Source organism: Tachysurus vachellii, chromosome 14, assembly GCF_030014155.1.
Source record: "Tachysurus vachellii isolate PV-2020 chromosome 14, HZAU_Pvac_v1, whole genome shotgun sequence".
NCBI lineage: Eukaryota > Metazoa > Chordata > Actinopteri > Siluriformes > Bagridae > Tachysurus > Tachysurus vachellii.
In genome coordinates, this window is record NC_083473.1 from 1,990,972 (window position 1) to 2,005,971 (window position 15,000).

At 40.7% G+C, this 15,000-nt stretch overlaps 1 protein-coding gene and 1 long non-coding RNA gene across 3 annotated transcripts in view; one reads left to right on the plus strand and one right to left on the minus strand.

The window, feature by feature from the left end:
* LOC132857415 (uncharacterized) overlaps nucleotides 1-7,264 on the minus strand; it is an 8,561-nt gene extending 1,297 nt beyond the window's left edge. The window contains exons 1-4 of the long non-coding RNA XR_009649539.1: nucleotides 6,899-7,264; nucleotides 3,191-3,273; nucleotides 984-1,256; nucleotides 208-246 (exon numbers count right to left, since the gene is read on the minus strand). This is a non-coding gene — a long non-coding RNA (uncharacterized LOC132857415). The remainder of the gene's footprint in view (nucleotides 1-207; nucleotides 247-983; nucleotides 1,257-3,190; nucleotides 3,274-6,898) is intronic.
* A 5,112-nt stretch (nucleotides 7,265-12,376) lies between these two features.
* cratb (carnitine O-acetyltransferase b) overlaps nucleotides 12,377-15,000 on the plus strand; it is a 9,801-nt gene continuing 7,177 nt past the window's right edge. Inside the window, exons 1-4 of one of the 2 annotated variants that reach the window (XM_060886911.1) lie at nucleotides 12,377-12,602; nucleotides 12,647-12,724; nucleotides 14,035-14,259; nucleotides 14,516-14,634. In XM_060886911.1, coding sequence (XP_060742894.1) covers nucleotides 12,677-12,724; nucleotides 14,035-14,259; nucleotides 14,516-14,634 — 392 coding nt within the window. In that variant the 5' untranslated portion in view covers nucleotides 12,377-12,602; nucleotides 12,647-12,676. Of the gene's footprint in view, nucleotides 12,725-14,034; nucleotides 14,260-14,515; nucleotides 14,635-15,000 lie in introns of both variants that reach the window. The other variant, XM_060886910.1, reaches the window with a different exon arrangement.

The following is a 15,000-nucleotide window of genomic DNA, read 5'->3' on the forward strand; positions in this document are numbered from 1 at the left end:
CTCTTCTCTCTTACTCGGCAAATAATGAAAATAAATATGATTCATTCATAAAACTAGACCAAATATTTGTTGGTCTGAATAAGATAATAAAGATGTTTATAAAGATAAACGCTCTGAACCCTAAGTGCTAGGTTGTGACATGGAAACTTATAATACATAAATAAAATAAAATCCTCTATCAGATGTTATTATCAGTTTGTCTCTCACCTGGAGCAGATATGTTCGTGTCGAGATCAGTCGAGATCCCTGAGGAAAGTGTAATAAAGACATTATTGTTTGTTTGTTTATTGCTGTATGTTTGTTTATTACTGTAACCATAGCAACACATTTCTGATGTCACACTTTTCCTGTTTATAGTTTTCTATAGTTTTAGTGCATTGACATTGTAGACGAGCGTAAACCCATCGGTCCTGAAGCTTTGACCTCTCACTGAAAGTGCTGACACTGGAGACTCCTTACATACATTAAAGATTAGCGATTACACACATTTATTCATTCACTCACTCACTCATCTTCTACCGCTTATCCAAACTACCTCGGGTCACGGGGAGCCTGTGCCTATCTCAGGCGTCATCGGGCATCAAGGCAGGATACACCCTGGACGGAGTGCCAACCCATCACAGGGCACACACACACACACACTCTCATTCACTCACACAATCACACACTACGGACAATTTTCCAGAGATGCCAATCAACCTACCATGCATGTCTTTGGACCGGGGAGGAAACCGGAGTACCCGGAGGAAACCCCCGAGGCACGGGGAGAACATGCAAACTCCACACACACAAGGTGGAGGTGGGAATCGAACCCCCAACCCTGGAGGTGTGAGGCGAACGTGCTAACCACTAAGCCACCGTGCCCCCCTTACAAACATTTATAAATCTGCTTATCTGTTACATTATATAGCCGTACGTTGACGTAAACAATACTTAGTAATACTGGAAGTTTTTATCACTTGATGGTTTACACACACACTCACCTTTTACCTGAGTGACTTGCAGGTTCACCACAGGAGTAGCGTTACAGTAGTAAAGTCCAGAGTCGGACAATAACGTGTCTGTTATTACGAGGGATAAATTAGATAATAGTTTATATCTGGCATCAGAAGGTTTGACTTGCTCAGGGTCTTCATTTGAAGCTTTGAAGATAACATCTCTCTTTCCATCAGCTTGTTTACTCCACGACACTCTCCCCTCATTTTCACAGGAAACAGTGATTTCACTGCCTGCTGCGATTCTCTGAACAAATACGTCTGTAAAAACACACACGTGGTTTATCTACAGTTTTACACACGGGATTTATTCATTTCACAGGTTTTACATGTTCTTCACATGATGTGGGGGTTAACACCACGTACACCACGTACACCATGTACACCACATACACCACGTACACCACGTACACCACGTACCCCACGTACACTACGTACACCATGTACACCACATACACCATGTACACCACGTACACCACGTACACCACGTACACCACGTACACCATGTACACCACATACACCATGTACACCACGTACACCACGTACACCACGTACACCACGTACACTATATACACCATGTACACCACATACACCATGTACACCACATACACCATGTACACCACGTACACCACGTACACCATGTACACCATGTACACCATGTACACCATGTACACCACATACACCACATACACCATGTACACCACATACACCATGTACACCACATACACCACATACACCATGTACACCACATACACCACGTACACCACGTACACCACGTACACCACGTACACCACATACACCATGTACACCATGTACACCATGTACACCACATACACCACATACACCATGTACACCACATACACCATGTACACCACGTACACCACATACACCATGTACACCATGTACACCATGTACACCACATACACCACATACACCACATACACCACATACACCATGTACACCACATACACCACATACACCATGTACACCACATACACTACGTACACCACGTACACCACGTACACCACATACACCATGTACACAATGTACACCATGTACACTTCTCTCCTCCTTTCAAAGCCAAAGGCATGTGCTCTCTCTCTCTCTCTCTCTCTCTCTCTCTCTCTCTCTCTCTCTCTCACTCTCTCTGTATCTCACTCTCTCTCTCTTTCTCTCTCTCTTTGTATCTCTATCTCTCTCACTCTCTCTGTATCTCTCTCAGTCTCTCTCTTTCTCTCTCTCTCTCTCTCTCTCTCTCTCTATCTCTCTCTGTATCTCTCTCTCTGTATCTCTGTCTGTCTTTTTCTCTCTCTCTGTATTGCTCTGTATCTCTCTCTCTCTTTCTCTCTCCCTTTATATCTCTCTCTCTCTCCCTCTCTCTGTCTCTCTCTCTCTCTGTCTTTTTCTCTCTCTCTCTCTCTCTCTCTCTCTCTCTCTCTCTGTATTGCTCTGTATCTCTCTCTCTTTCTCTCTCTCTCACTCTCTCTCTATCTCTCTCTCTCTCTGTATCTGTCTGTCTCTCTCTCTTTCTCTCTCTCTCCCTCTCTCTATCTCTCTCTCTGTATCTCTCTCTCTCTCTCTCTCTCTCTCTCTCTCTCTCTCTCTCTCTCTCTCTCTCCCTCTCTCTCTCTCTCCCTCTCTGTATCTCTTTCTCTCTCCCTCTCTTTCTCTCTCTCTGTATTGCTCTGTATCTCTCTCTGTCTTTTTCTCTCTCTCTCTGTATTGCTCTGTATCTCTCTCTCTTTCTCTCTCTCTCTCCGTCTCTCTAGCTTTCTCTCTGTATCTCTCTCTGTATCTCTCGCTCACTCTCTCTGTCTCTCTCTCTCTCTCTCCCTCTCTCTCTCTGACCTTTCTGTCCCCTTCTATAAGCATGACTAATTTTCCTCTCTCAGTTTTCAGATGTCAGTAACGGTCAGTAATCAGTCTCCAGATAACAGGGTGAAAGATTTACTAGCAACACTTAGCAGTTTCGTGGCACGAGATTGGACTTCCCTAAATCACGTATAAAAGCTTCTGATAAATACTTTTGCACACACAGGATTATGTGTAAAAATCAGGTGAAAAGTCCATCTTTAAAATGAGGTAAAACAACAATCATTATTAAATGCACACATAAATTGTGTTGTTTCTGGACAAAAGCTGACAATGTTCCTGATTAATTGCTCATTTATATTTATACAGAATGTTTCACTTACCAGACTGAGCTGAGCGCAGCACACACTGCCCGAGCAGGAGGGAAAGAAAAATACAGAGCATCATCTCAGTCTTCTGTCTCACACTGAGGAGAAAAGTAATAACTCTCACTCGGGTTCTGAGCATGAAAACCGGAAGTCCTGCACCTGTTGTGTTATGGGCTGTTTGTGTGTGTGTGTCTGTGTGTGTGTGTGTGGTGTGTGTGTGTGACTGTGTGTGGTGTGTGTGTGGTGTGTGTGTGTTTGTGTCTGTGTGTGTGTGTCTGTGTGTGTGTGTGTGTCTGTGTGTGTGTGTTTGTGTCTGTGTGTGTGTGTGTCTGTGTGTGTGTGTGTGTCTGTGTGTGTCTGTGTGTGTGTGTGTGTCTGTGTGTGTGTGTCTGTGTGTGTGTGTGTGTGTCTGTGTGTGTGTGTTTGTGTCTGTGTGTGTGTGTGTTTGTGTCTGTGTGTGTGTGTGTGTCTGTGTGTGTGTGTGTGTGTGTGTGTGTGTGTGTGATTTGGTTCAGTTTAAAAGCAGGATTATAGATAGTTAACAGATCACAGTTTCTAGCACAAATATGATGAAGAATGTAACATCCAGAATCAGAGAACATATTTATTTTGAAAGTATGTTGACATTTTTGGTGTTGATTTCTCACGTTGATCTCTGAGGAAGTGAGAAGTACGAACTGAAAGCACAAAACACGGTTTTCCTTCATACTTTTACGTGTTTGCGTCATACATGAGGAAGAAGCCCTGAGTCACCATGTACTCTACAGCGCTGTACACAACGTACATCCTTTATTTCTGAGTACTTGTGTTCAAGCCACAGACAGGCCTGAATTAGTGCTGCTTATCTGTCTGTGGGCTTTAATAGAGGCTAAGTGCTATTCTATAACAGCAGGCTGACAGACGCTTTACTGACCCTCATCATCCTCTCCAAACACAATAACCTATTACATAATGTCTGTTAAAGACATTAGAGCATTTCTTATATTAAAGGTGAGGTGCACGTTGTTTGAGAAATGCTTCAGAAAACTGAGTCTGGCCGACAAACAAAACTTGTAGCCAATGAGCATAACGGGGCGTGTCTTGTCAATATTCATTGGAGAGAGTGTTCAGTGCGCATGTCTGACATTAGCATAAAGGGGCGTGTCTTGTCAATATTCATTGGAGAGAGTGTTCAGTGCGCATGTCTGACATTAGCATAAAGGGGCGTGTCTTGTCAATATTCTTTGGAGAGAATGTTCAGTGTGCATGTTTTACATTAGTATAAAGGGGCGTGTCTTGTCAAAATTCATTGGAGAGAGTGTTCAGTGTGCATGTTTTACATTAGCATAAAGGGGCGTGTCTTGTCAATATTCATTGGAGAGAGTGTTCAGTGCGCATGTCTGACATTAGCATAAAGGGGCGTGTCTTGTCAATATTCTTTGGAGAGAGTATTCAGTGCGCATGTCTGACATTAGCAGAAAGGGGCGTGTCTTGTCAATATTCATTGGAGAGAGTGTTCAGTGGGCATGTCTGACATTAGCATAAAGGGGCGTGTCTTGTCAATATTCATTGGAGAGAGTGTTCAGTGTGCATGTTTTACATTAGCATAAAGGGGCGTGTCTTGTCAATATTCATTGGAGAGAATGTTCAGTGTGCATGTTTTACATTAGCATAAAGGGGCGTGTCTTGTCAATATTCATTGGAGAGAGTGTTCAGTGCGCATGTCTGACATTAGTATAAAGGGGCGTGTCTTGTCAATATTCATTGGAGAGAGTGTTCAGTGTGCATGTTTTACATTAGCATAAAGGGGCGTGTCTTGTCAATATTCATTGGAGAGAGTGTTCAGTGCGCATGTCTGACATTAGCATAAAGGGGCGTGTCTTCTCAATATTCATTGGAGAGAGTGTTCAGTGCGCATGTCTGACATTAGCAGAAAGGGGCGTGTTTTGTCAATATTCATTGGAGAGAGTGTTCAGTGCGCATGTCTGACATTAGCATAAAGGGGCGTGTCTTGTCAATATGTGGCGGAGAGAGTGTTCAGTGCGCATGTCTGACATTAGCATAAAGCAATTGAAACATTGATATGGAGGATAAAAACGAAAAACAAAAAAAGGCTTACGATAAGGTAAGAAGTAGGACCCGTGTTAATATAGGATTAGCTTTCCAGCGCTGGAGAGAACTGAACGTCTTCGGCGTGAAACAGAGCTAAACTTTTCACAGTACAACACACAGTACTACAAAAACACATCTGTGTTACCATAGTATTACTCATTGTGTTCAAAAATATCCCCTCGGCCAGCCGCCCCAGCAGGTTCCGCCATAATAGTTGCCTGGGTTACGTATGTATGTGTGGGGCGGAGCTATCAATACAGGGGTGACACCCATTTGGGTTAGGGGTGTGTTTGTTTTGGTGATTTCAAATGTCAACATTGTCTTTCAGAGATCGTGCACCGCACTTTTAATTACCATAATTGTACAGACTGAGATACATACAGTACTGAAGCATAACGTCTTATAAATGTTCACATTTGTGCTGTGTTTTAAGAAAAAAATCTAAACGAAGAAAAACTTATGTAAAGATTTCTTTCCTATGTATTTTTATTCTACTTATACATTTATTTTCTTGAACCTACGGTTCTCCTGTGAGATACAGTTGTGTAACTGGGATACAATTGTGTAAGTGGGATACAGTTGTGTAAGTGTTTGCACTCTCTGAGGAAATGAGAATATAAAAAGTGTTTATTTTGTGATATCAGAATTGTAGACTATAGAGAATTCTACTCTGATCTTGAAGTGAAGTGAAGTTTTGACTGAATCGACACAGACAGCTTACAACCTGCTGACTCTCACCATCATATAGCACAAATATCTGGCAACCAACTGGTACATACAGCATCTGGGCCAGCAGATCAGTTTTAGCTTTAATTTAACTCCCTCTCTCTCTCTCTCTCTCTCTCTCTCTCTCTCTCTCTCACTCTCCCCCCTCACTCTCACGCTCTCTCTCTCTCTCTCTCTCTCTCTCTCTCTCTCTCTCTCTCTCTCTCTGGATGGAGGAAGTCCATCTTCCTCAAACACCAAAGTGTAATAGAGAGGTTCACATTTTTATACAGTGCATTTTTCATTTGTTGAAATATTTGTAGAATGGATGGAATTTATTTGTGAAATACGACGTATGCTTCTCATTTCTTTATATTCGTGAAACGGTACATTTATTTGTCACAACTTTGTGTTTTCTCTCCGTTTATTACTCAACGAAATCATTCCACGAGTCCGGCATCTACAGGAGAGCAGCCAGAGGAGCACGACGCCTGTGAACGGCGGTGTTAAATAAAATCTGAGAGCCTTTAGGAAAAGATTCTGTTACAGATTATTACTATCACCTGAGTATGTAGTTCACACCCCTGAGATGGTGCGAAATGATGAAATCCCTGAGTCTTTATGTACGTTACAGTTCACTGTATACATTTTTAAGTCATTTTCTTATGCAGTGTCATGGCAGGAAAAAATTATTGATAGAATAAGGAGGAACAAACAGAAGGATCGAAATAGAAGGAAGGAAGGAATGATGGCAAAAGAGATAAGAATGATGAAAGAAGGAGAATGTAAAGAAGACTTAATGTAGTAAGAGAAGGAAGGGAAGAACAGAAAAAATGAATGAAGGAAGGAAGGGAAAAAAATGAAGAACAGTTAAAAGTACAGAAAAAAATAGCTTATATGGAACAACGCTGAGAGTAAATAACTCACCTTGTGATGGAGTAGTAATGAGACTGAAGACAGAAGAATCGTTACAGTTATAAATCCCTGAGTCTGACACTAACGCTCTCTGTTTCAGCCATGATGAATCAGCTAATATGGTGAATCGATCTGTCACGTGATCCTCCCTCCATCCATCAGCACGTCTGACACTACACTTATGGGCTTCTCTTACTGAATATGTTTTGTTCTTCCCTGTTTGCATTCCCACAGGTCTCGGTCTCTGCTGTCTTATCAATTTAGGGGACATAGCTGCCCATTCCCTGTGGTGCTAAACTGACCTGTCTAACCTCTATCTCATAGTCAATGTCCCCAACTCATTGTGTGACGTCAAAAGGTCCTTGTGGTTTGGAACTAGCGTACTTAAGGTTTGGAGTTTTGCTGTCAGGTCAAGAATGTACTGACATGCATGCTGGTAGAAGTAAAAAGGAAGTGCTGACGATGCTGCGGTCTGAGTTTACGTGTCTAAACTGGCTTCCTGTTTGCTACACGGAGGTTCATATCTCTCTCCTTTTCTCATGTCAATTATAGAACACTTTCCACAAGAATCTTTTCTTTATAGTGTGTTAAACCACCGGAGTGCCACATATTCCACCTTGTACGCATCTTCCGTCTATCCAAAAAAATTCCTTGTGCTAATTTGCTCATGGTGGTTTCAAAATTATTACATTTATGGAATTACATTTCTGAGTTTTGATTTAAATTGTCATTTTCTCACTGATTTATTTACAGACAATCAAAAGTCTGTCAGAATTTAACATTACCGTAAATTAGTGTTAATTTCGTCACCTATTTTTAATTTAGTCTTAGTTTTAGTCTTGTGCCAAATGTCCTTGTTAGTTTTAGTCATATTTAGTCATTCACATATCTTTTTTGTTAGTCTTAGTTTTAGTCGACTAAAAGTCTCGTCTCAAGGTCTCTTAGTCAAGTTTTAGTCGACAAAAAGTCTTTTAATTTCAGTGTAGTTTTAGTCAAAAAATTGTAGCTTGACCACATCTGGAATCTATTGTAAGAATAAATACAACGAGGCCTCATTAAATGCAATAATATCAGGAACACAAGTGTTATAGTGGTAATAAATAACTTAATGAAAAGCCTAAGATCAAAACTGTAGGTGTGTGTATATATATAAATTACCAACTTAATGCAAGTTATACATGGTATTGCACCATTATTGATGATATTTGGAGAAATATTACATGTAATTGTTAAACTTGATTCCCTTACATATACATTTGTTTTTAAGCCTAATTATTCATTTTGATTGAGTTTTTTCTGTCATCACTTTTGAATAAGAAACAATATCAAGGCTATAAAACTTGTCAAAACTCCGCGAATCACAAAAGTATCAGTGAGAAGTTGAGAACACTCGTGTAAACAGTGCACACACTCGAACACACAGGATTCTAACCGTAGAAACGGAGCGCACTATTTTCTTTAGCGGAAACAATACAATTGTTTTTAAATCAATAAACTCCTTTTTAAATCATCATTTTGAGTCAAATTATCGATTTATTTGGTAGGTAGCAATATAATAAGCGGGATCCGCTTCACGGACCTGTAACTTGAGCAACAGCGAAGCCGCGAACTCATGCTGATCAACAAGTGCCTGCAAACTGGCTCAGTCCCTGCCAACCTTAAGGTTGCCACTGTTACTCCCTTGCTCAAGAAGCCTTCACTGGACCCCTCCATTCAAAAAACTTTCGACCTATCTCTGTCTTGCCTTTCATGTCAAAAATTCTGGAGAAAATTGTGCTAAATCAACTCCAAAGTTTTCTGAATAACAATTGTATCTATGAGGTCTTTAAATCGGGTTTTAAGTCTGCTCACAGTACTGAGTCTGCCCTTTTGAGAGTTTTAAATGACATCTACCTTTCTACTGACTCCTGAGACTCTGTGGTTCTTATTCTCTTAGATTTATCAGCTGCTTTTGATACCATAGACCACTCCCTTTTATTATCAAGGCTCGAGACCTGGGTAGGTCTAAAAGATAATGTTTTGAGCTGGTTTCAATCATACCTAACTGACAGAAAGTTCATAGTGAAACTGGGTAACTTTTCCTCCTCCCCCGCCGCGCTGTCCTGTGGCCTTCCACAAGGCTCAATTTTAGCTCCCTCTCTATTCTTGTTATACATGCTACCCCTGGGCTCTATTCTCCGGAAACATGATGTATCCTTTCATTTCTATGCTGATGACACTCAGATCTACTTACCAATTAGGAAAAATAACCCTTTAGCAATCTCATCTCTTCTAAAATGTTTAGAAGAGGTTAAAGTATGGCTGGCACAAAAATTTCTGTTTTTAAATGAAGAAAAGACTGAGGTAATAATGTTTAGCCCAAATGAGAACTCTCAGTCCTCTAGCATCAACTTAGAGAGTTTATCAGTTTTTAGATCTTCACAGGTGCAGAATCTTGGCATCTTTATTGATCAGCACTTAAAATTTGACAAACACGTCTTGTCTGTTATTGGGTCTAGCTTTTACCAACTGCGGATTCTCTCCAAAATTAAACATTTTCTTACCCCAAAGACTTTAGAAATGGCTGTTCATGCGTTTATAACCTCTCGCTTAGATTACTGTAACTCTTTATATTGCGGTATATCTAAAACTCAGATTACGCGTCTCCAGCTCGTTCAAAATGCTGCTGCCAGATTTCTCTCTAGCTGTCGCAAACATGAACACATCACTCCTGTTCTTAAATCTCTACACTGGCTGCCGATTTCTCAGAGAATAGATTTTAAGATTCTACTCTTTGTCTATAAGTCTCTACATAATACCGCTCCTCTCTATTTATCTGAACTTCTTCATCCCTACTTTCCTATTAGAAGTCTTCATTCATCTGACCAGGCCATGTTGGTGGTTCCTTGTGTACGGCTCAAGCGTAGAGGTGAGCGAGCTTTTTCTGTGGCCGGTCCTAGACTATGGAACTCCCTGCCACTAGAGATTAGGACGGCACCCACCATATCTAGTTTTAAGTCCATGCTAAAGACCCACTTATGTTCTCTAGCCTTTTCATGATTTGCCCAGGGGTTTATGTCTGTTTATATCCGGTTTATGGTTTTATTTATCTCACCTTCTTTTACACTGGTTATTTTATTTATTATTTATTGATTTTTATATATATTTACATATATACATATATATTTTTTTAAGAATTCTTATTTTAGTTTCTTGAACTACTTTGTGTGTATTCTTAAGTGTATGTGTGTGTATGTGAAACGCACTGTGAAGCGCTTTGGTCAGCCATGTGGCTGTTTGTAAATGTGCTATACAAATAAAGTTGAACTTGAACTTGAACTTGAACATGCTGAATATTTTAAAGGCGTAACAGCTGATGAAAAAGCAGAGACAATTGTAGACGAAAATGAAGAGAGATTTTATCTTAGTTTTTATTTTATACAAAACATTTTAGTCTCGTCTTTTTTCGTCAACAATAATGCATGTTAATTTAGTCTTAGTGTTTTTGGACAGTGGTGCAGTCTTGTCATCGTCTCATCTTAGTCATGAAAAAAAGCTTGTTGACGAACATATTTCGTCTCGTCTCGTCTGACGAAATTAACACTACCGTAAATAACCTTTATTTGGTCTTCAGTTGAGTATCAGCTGGTTTGGATTATTTTATCCTTTTTTAAAAAAATTTTTGCCTGAAGGAACTTAAGATCTGGCTCTCTAATCATTTTTTAAACTGAAATGAAAATAAAACCAAAATAATTCTATTTGGTCCTACGGAAAACTGCATTGTAAATGTTGACTGTGGCTCTCTCGCTCCTCATGAAACCCTCTGCACTAGGAACTTGGGTGTTCTTTTTGACCACAACCTTAAATTCGACAAACAGAATATTCATTCATTCATTCATTTTCTACCGCTTATCCAAACTACCTCGGGTCACGGGGAGCCTGTGCCTATCTCAGGCGTCATCGGGCATCAAGGCAGGATACAACCTGGACGGAGTGCCAACCCATCACAGGGCACACACACACACTCTCATTCACTCACACAATCACACACTACGGACAATTTTCCAGAGATGCCAGTCAACCTACCATGCATGTCTTTGGACCGGGGAGGAAACCGGAGTACCCGGAGGAAACCCCCGAGGCACAGGGAGAACATGCAAACTCCACACACAAGGTGGAGGTGGGAATCGAACCCCTACCCTGGAGGTGTGAGGTGAACGTGCTAACCACTAAGCCCATGCCCCCCTACAAACAGATTAATGCTGTGGTAAAATCTAGCGTTTTTCATCTCCGACAGCTTTCCAAAGTAAAATCATTTTTGTCCAAAAGTGATTCCCAAACATTGATCCATGCAGTCGTTACATCACGTCTAGATTACTGCAACTCTCTTTATTATGGTGTCTCCCAATCATCTCTCTCTCGATTACAGTTGGTTCAAAATTCAGCAGCTAGACTTCTCACTAAGATGCGCAAACATGAGTCGGTTACTCCCATCTTATCAGCCTTACACTGGCGTCCCGTCAAATTTAGAGTTGATTTTAAAATTTTACTTTATGTTTACAAGCATTAAATAATCTTGCCCCTGATTGTTTGACCAGTCTACTCTCCCGTCAAGAAAAAAAAAGAAACAGAAAATTAAGATCGTGTAACCAATGCTTACTTGTTGTACCATGATCTCACCTTAAAAAACAAGGTGATCGGACCTTTGCAGTTGTGGGACCCAAATTATGGAATATCCTACCTTTATATATCAGACTAGCCACTTCTATTGCCACATTCAAGTCATCCTTGAAAACATATTTCTTTTCCTTAGCTTTTAACACTCCCTGATTTTTATTGTTGTCTTCCTAGCGTGTTGTTTTTAATGTTTTCTGTTTGTTTTATGTTTTTATGATTTGTTTTTACAAAAATTAAAATGTGTTCTTTTTTATTCAATGTACAGCCTCGGCTGTTTCTAAATGTGCTTTATAAATAAAGATTGATTGATTAATTGATTGATTGATTGATTGCTTGATTGATTGATTGTTTATTTACATGTCAGTTGTGATTGGTCCAAAAATACATTTATTTATTGACTTATTATTATTTATGTATCACAAACTGAGCTCATAGACTAAAGACTAAGAAAGTTTCTGTTATCTTAAGTATAAAATATAACTTTATTCTCGACAGAGGCATTAAAATACTACACAAGGGCACAAAACATTGGGTACTCCAGTGGATTTCTCTGCTTTGTTATGATCCTGTTAACTTTACATATTCACCCTATTATCACCTTGATCAGTTTTTCATCACTGACATTGTTGTAAACTCTGATTTCACCTTAATGATTACAATAAGATCCGCACCTCTCCTTAGACTTGTTTTGGATTACGATTGAATTTTGACCTTTCCAATATGGCGGACGCATTGACGTGTAAGCACAGCGAGCAACAGCCAGACAGGGCACTTCCGGTTTGTGAGGCGAATTTGACGAAGGTGCGTCGCAAACAGTGTGCACGTGGTCTGGACTCTTCCTGCTTTCCCCGGACGTGCAGATGAGCACGAGCTCGGACTGCAAAACAAAACAAAACAAAACAAAACAAAACAAAACAGAGTTCTGATCCGTGTTTTTATGCATGTAAATAATGTGTGTCTCTGCTGAGGCTTGTGTTTATACTTTAATGCAAACTTAGTTACTGGTTTAGTTACAAGTTTATTTAGTTACTGGTTTAGTTGCTGGTTTGTTTAGTTACTGGTTTGGTTACTAGTTTGTTTAGTTACTGGTTTGGTTACTAGTTTGTTTGGTTACTAGTTTGGTTAGTGGTCATCATGATTTTAGAGACTTTATCACGAGCAAACTTCGCTTTGCGCTCCAGAGTAAGTTACATTTCACTTTTTATTTATTTATTTATTTATAAATAATGCATGTGTTTGGTTACAAAGTGAACTTTAGTTTCTGATTAAACACTTTAGTCTTTATATTACAGTAATGACACACAGTTCTGGATGCTTTCAGAAGTGCAAATGTTCATTATTTATAATCATGTAAACTTACAAACTGTAGAATGTAAATCTGATCAGTATTTGTTGTGCGTTTGTCCACTTTGTGCCTAAAACACAGCATCGGTTCAACTAACCACAGTTCTGTAACCCCACACGGTTGAGGTCAGGGCTCTGTGATGGTCACGTACAACCTCAAGACATCAAGACGTCTTGTTCTCCTTTTTACTGAAGCTTCTTCATGATGGCTTTGGCCGTAAGTTTGTGGTCATCAGGTTTAACTTGTTTAGAGTTATTCAGGACTGATCAGATGAATCCCTGATGGAGAACATGATGGATAAGTATCTGCCTGATCAGACCATTCATTCTGACCAAATACCCAACAGACGTGCAGCCCCAGACCTGCAGGGACCATCCTCCATCCTTCTACACTCATCCTTGCTTCGGAGAACAAGCTACCTTCTGTTAGAGCTAAATGTTTAGAATTTTGACTCGTCAGTCCAGAAAACCTTCTGAAGTTCTTCTGTTCTCAGAAATATGCTTTTGTGCATAGTTTGGTTTTATTTCCTTGTAGCAGGGGAGGATTTTTGACCACAGGTTGTTCATGAAGATGACTTCTGATCATGTAGATCACACTGTAGATGGGTGGACCACCGGTTTCCACCTGACCTGAGATGCTGTTGCTGCTGGACGTCTTCCGATTGCGAAGGAACGTCAGCTTGATTTGTCTTTCCTCTATTCAGTTCTTTCTTGTCTGATCCCTGTGTCTACGATCCTTTAAAGCTTCTGCAGAAGAGCTTGGACAGCACATGGAAACACCTGCTTGTGAGACATTTCTGCTTGTGAGACATCACTGAAGACTGTGGAGTAAAATTTATTATTAGATTAATAATTGTTCTTTAGCAACATTTAGTTTTATTTCCCCTGCTCTGGATTATGGGAATCCCTGACCGAGGCAGGATGAAGGTCAAGCGTGATCACAGGAAACACTGATATGAGGATTCTTAGTGTTCCAGACATCATCGAGGAGATATCATCATCTTAATATTAAAGTTTAATATTAAGTGTGTGGTGATGACATCAAGATCATAATCATTGTATCGTTCAGCTTCATCATCATACACGTGCAATGAAAGGCTTTGAAGTGTGTGTTAATTGTGTAATTGTGTGTGTGTGTGTGTGTTTAGGTCCCAGTGAGACGAGTGCATCATCCGTCTGATCTTCCTCCTCCTCAGCCGGTTCCTCAGTTAGCTCAGACGCTGCATCGCTACCTGCTGGCCCTGGAGCCGCTCTTACCTCCGGATGAGCTACAGCACACACGTAAGACAGTGCAGCGATTCGGCAGTGCAGGGGGACTGGGAGAGAGACTGCAGGGGGCGCTGGAGAAACGTGCCAAATACACACACAACTGGGTAAATATCATCACACACGTGAGACTCTCTGAGGAGTCTGAGGCGTTGTTTAAACACTCAGTGTAGTCAGTAAGGAGTAAAACACGAGCGGTGTGGTTACGTGGAACACAATAAAGTTACAGCTTTAACTCTTACACAAAGAGTTACACACTCAACTGTTACACAGCGTTGACACTGGAGATGTCCAGATAAACCTCTAGATAAAATGTAGGTTGGGTTCTTATGTGTGTGTGTGTGTGTGTGTGTGTGTGTGTAGTTATCAGATTGGTGGGTTCAGTGGGCGTATCTGGAGAGTCGTCAGCCCCTGGCTGTTCACTCCAACCCGGCCATCTCACTGCCCCGACGTGACTTCAGTGACTGGAGAGGACAGTTACTGTGAGCCCACACACACACGCTCACACAAGCGCACACACACACCTACACACACACACGCTCACACAAGCGCACACACACACACACTCACAGACACACACCTACACACACACACACACACACACACACACAACATTATTACTTCTTGCAACAAAATGTCAGTCTACCCAAGGACTGGACTGGATACAGTCATCAAGTAAGGGAGGTACATCCAGCAGTGAGCTGTAGCTGAGACACACATACACACACATACACCACACATACACTACACACACACACCTACAGACACATACACACCACACACACACACACACACACACACACACACATACACCACACATACACCACACATACACTACACACACACAC